A 4,707-nucleotide genomic window follows, 5' to 3' on the forward strand; every position below is an offset into this window, starting at 1 on the left:
AAAAAAAAAAAAAAAAAAGAGCCAATATTAGGATCGTTGGCTCAGCCTGTAATTCCCCACTTTGGGAGGCTGAGGTGAGTGGATTGCCTAAGCCCGTGGGTTCGAGACTAGCCTGGGCAACTTGACGAGACCTCATTTCTACAATAAATCAATAATTAGCAAGACATGATAGCGTGTGCCTGTAGTTCCAGCTACTCTGAAGGCTGAGGCAGAAAGATCTCCGAAGCCCAGCGGGTCGAGGCTGCGGTGGCCGGGAGCGGCCACTGAACTCCAGTCTGGGCGAGAGAGTGAGACTCCAACTCAAAAAAATAAAAATAAAAACAAACAAACAAACAAATAAATAAAAGAACCAATAAGTTAAATATACAGTTTATAAAGTAAAACTTTACAGTAAGCTAATATTAATTTATGATTGAAGAAAGAAAAATATTTGTATAGCTTTAGTGTAGCATCACTGCAGAGTCTTTATACAATTTACTATAGTAAATTACTGTAATGCCATAGGCTTCAAATTCACTCAACCATCACTGACACCCAGAGCAACTTCCAGTCCTGCAAGTCCCATTGGTGGTAAACGCCCTGTACAGCATGACATTTTTACCTTTTTATGTTCAGTTACACAAATATTTACCATTGTGTTACAATTGTCTACAATATTCAATAGAGTAGCATTCTGTGTGGTTTTTAGCCTAGAGGCAATAGACTATACCATACAGTGTAGGTGTGCAGTAGGCTATATAATCTAGGTTTGTGTAAATCCTCTCTATGATGTTCACACAATGACGAATCATCAAATCTTGTATTTTCCAAGATGTTTCTTCATCATTAAGTAATATATGACAATAATGCTATTTAATTGGAAACAATAAGTGAGTGTTTGAAGGAAGAACGATAGACATTAGTATCTCAAATTTAGAAGCAAAATGTTGATGAATGTTACATTATTTGCTATCTTTAATTAATGACTTTGTTGTTATATTTGTATATTAAGACTAATAGAAAATATATTAATGTAGTTCAAGAAATTGTAATACATAAATATAAATAAATGTATTTCTAATAGAAATACATGCAATATGTACACAAGTATATAAACAGATTATTAACTTCATATATAAAAATATTTTAAAATATAATTTACATAAATACATATATAGCTAGCCCACATTAGTTATTGTCTTGGAAGACTCAAATAATTGATCTTATTCAAGGAAATTCATATGAATTTTATTTTTATTTTTCTAGATTTTAGAAAGCTAATTTTTAAAAATTCAGTCTTTAAGAGGTATCATGGAATATGCTTTGGAATTACAGACAACAGACATTCCCTTTTTTCTTGAAATGAAAGTAAAAATAATAAAATAATTTTAATTTTAATTAAGCTGGATAATTTGAAGTCTTTCTTCTGATTTTCACATTCATTGAACTTTTGTTTCAAAATGCTTTTTCTGTTCTTCCTACTTTTAGTTAGGTGACATTTAAAAAATTGCTTATCTCCTTCTACATGGTTTGACTTAAATTTAACTATTTACATAAATATTTCTAAGAAACATAGATAATTATTTATTATTGGACAATAGATCAGTGAACAATAAAATGAGTGGTTATTCATTATTTCAGTATCTGACATGGTCATATAGTCCAATAGGGTTTAACATTTTATTCTTCCAAGAGACATTTGTTTTTATTAGAGAAATATCAACTTATTAACAAATAATAAAACTGAATAATGGAATTTTACATATTAGAGAAATCAAGAAGATAAATGTGCAAATTTAAGTTCAGAAATCGATTTCATTTAAAGTTAATAATGTAGTCATCCCTCATAATAATTAGTGACAAATTAAATTCCTATGAATAGGGGGATTATAATTTTTTAAAAAAATTAATCATAATAGCAATAATGTTAAATGTATAAGGAAAGAAGTATATAATTTCAAGTTTATCTAACTATGGAACTTATACATCAAGGATACTATTAACAAGGCTTAAGTTTTCAGTGTTTATGATCGAGATGGAAAATATTCATAGTTAATAAAGTTTTTGCTCCATTTCATCATGCTAAATATAAAACTAATTTCTATGAAGCACTTGAAAATGGACAAGATAAATGATACTTTAGAAACCAAAGTCTCCCATATTCTGAAAATCTGTGAGATGAGAGAAACTGATTTTACAATAATTAAAGTATGAAAGTTTTCTCTTCAAATCTTAAGTGGCATATTTATGAGATATACTGTTTCCACTTTTGTTTCATTCTGAGTCTTCACAGGGCAGTGGTGAAGATCGCAGATATTTTTTGTTTCCACATGAGGATAACCTGACCTCTCCACTAAAGAATGCAGGACTTTCTGGTGACACAAGCTATGTGTTGTTATTCTTTTCTTTCTCTAGTAACCTATTTCGTATAGTAAAAAAATTACAAATGCTAGAAGCAATATAAACAAGGTTAATTAACTTAGAATGAAATCAAAGTAGAAAATTGGCATTTTTTACTTGAATAAATTATGGTGAAAAATAAGACTAATATATAAAATATTTTTTGAAAATTTCTTAAACTATTTAAATTATTTCTTTAGAATTAGGCAAGTATATACACACATTATATTATGTTTGTTAATCAATATAATTTAAAGTAAAACTTGCAACCATCAAGATAATGAATAATTACTTTTGGATTTTGTAATCAGTAAAAGTATAAAAATACCTTATATTTAGCTGAGCCATTAGAGATAAAATTTTTAATATAAATACATCAAATTATGAATGCCAAGTATAATTTACATGCATATTTATAGGTAAATGAAAGGAGGTTTATATTTAGTAAAAATAAACATGAACTAGTTCTCATAAAATTCTATCTAAACTTAATTGTAAATAATTGGAAGATTTTTAAAATTTGAGAAAAAATTGCAAAAAAAAGATGCATCACACTGATATAACAGTCTCCTATTTAGTGAATTATTTTTTAGGCTGTAACTAAATTTTTAATGATCACAAAAATTTCAATCAGAAATAATTCTGGATCTCAATGTCTAGATAACTTGACCAGAATTATTCCAATTGCTTAAACAAGTAAAGTGATCTTTATGATTTTGACACAATAGGGTATTTCTTAAAGTTTGAATGTTAATGTAAGTCACTAACTAAATGTGTTTTAGAGTATGAAATTACCATATGTGCTATTGTTGCTCTTTCATTTTATAGCACTAAATCTTTAATGATTAATAAATGTAAAATTGTCATAAAATTAGTGTGTTTTTTTTCCAATATAGTATTTTAATTTTTATCCCAGGTATTCTAATGGTGTTAAAATATTTCTGTAGAATCTGTTAAATTAATTTAATTTGTTTAGTCATTAACTCACTATTCTTCACTAATTTCTTGTCCCACTAATAATATGTCTAATGTAGATTAATTTTTATTTACGCTATCATGATAATTTTGTTTAAAGCTTTAAGGAAACTGGAACCAGATTTTACAGTATTTGCCTGCAAAATAAATATTATTACTAACCCCCAGCACATCCCGTTTGACTATATCAAGAATCTTGTAATTTTACAAATCATTTATAAACGTATTAAGTAAAGTTACCACAGAGCACAGTCTCTGACATCACACAGCTACAGAGATGAAGAAACAAAGAAAAACTTACTCACAATTTAATCAGTTCGAGGACCCAAAGAAGCAGCAAAAAAATTCTAAGGTCGCTGAATGCTCCATTTCAGTAACTAAACAGGAAAAAACCCACATGAAATTAAACCTTCAAAATGCTTCTCTGGATCATCAAGAGAAAGACATGACCTACCACAACAAAGGTAAAATATTTAGTCTATCTTCAATATTACTCTTCTAGGATGTGCAGTTGGATAGTAGAGTTATATGAAAGATTAGGGAATATTTTTCAATCATAATATCAGAGCTCAGAGTCAGCTATGATATTTTAATATGAAATATTAAGACTAATTTTGTTCAGACGTTGTTAACTTTGTAGGCGTTGATCAAAAAATAACAGCATTGTATTTACTGAAAATAAAATCTTGTATTTTGAGAGAAAGCTTAGTATGGCAGATATTTGTTTAGAAACCAGAGTTTATCCGTGTAATTTTCTGCACACCTGCGTTCCCTCATATGAAAACATTCTAATTTTACTGTCCTTTCTCTGTTTTTCTATTTCTCTCTGTGCAGATTTAACATCACCTCTAAAAAAGATTACTGCTGAGATCCTGGCAATAACTTGTATTGTTCTGATGGCTTCTGTGTTAAAACAATAGTTCTTATTTCCTGTAAGTATATTCTTGCATGATTGTTAAGAGAACTTAGATTTTATTGACTGGCAGTGCGTCTAAGCATTTCATCATATTAGGGAAAAGGACTCTCATTTTAAAGTATATACTTAACCCAAAGTAAAATACTTACTCTGAGTTTTTCAAAACTATAATCACTGAAAAAAAAAAAACAGTTGCTTAAATTATACATATATGTAATTATACACATATATAATATTGCATTTATTTTTATAATATTAAGAAATACTTCAAGGCTAAAACACGTTTAAAAATGCAAATTCATTTCTGAAAGTGGTTATATAACATACTGCAATAGATGATAATGTTTGGAGTTTCAGGCTTTTTATTTTTATTTTTACAAAGATCTGAGTATTTCGTTATGTTTTCTAAAAAAAAAAAAAATTAGTTGTAGCCGAGC

The 4,707-nt window shown here is 28.3% G+C and overlaps 1 protein-coding gene across 1 annotated transcript in view; it reads left to right on the forward strand.

The window, feature by feature from the left end:
• Positions 1-3,631: 3,631 nt before the first annotated feature.
• Positions 3,632-4,707, forward strand: part of LOC103254128 (NKG2-C type II integral membrane protein-like) — a gene marked incomplete at its 3' end in the record, with an annotated part of 9,568 nt that continues 8,492 nt past the window's right edge. Inside the window, exon 1 of the mRNA XM_021709440.1 lies at positions 3,632-3,818. Coding sequence (XP_021565115.1) covers positions 3,632-3,818 — 187 coding nt within the window. The remainder of the gene's footprint in view (positions 3,819-4,707) is intronic.

Source organism: Carlito syrichta, unplaced genomic scaffold (genome assembly GCF_000164805.1).
Source record: "Carlito syrichta isolate Samal-C Ts95f unplaced genomic scaffold, Tarsius_syrichta-2.0.1 Scaffold69816, whole genome shotgun sequence".
Lineage (NCBI taxonomy): Eukaryota > Metazoa > Chordata > Mammalia > Primates > Tarsiidae > Carlito > Carlito syrichta.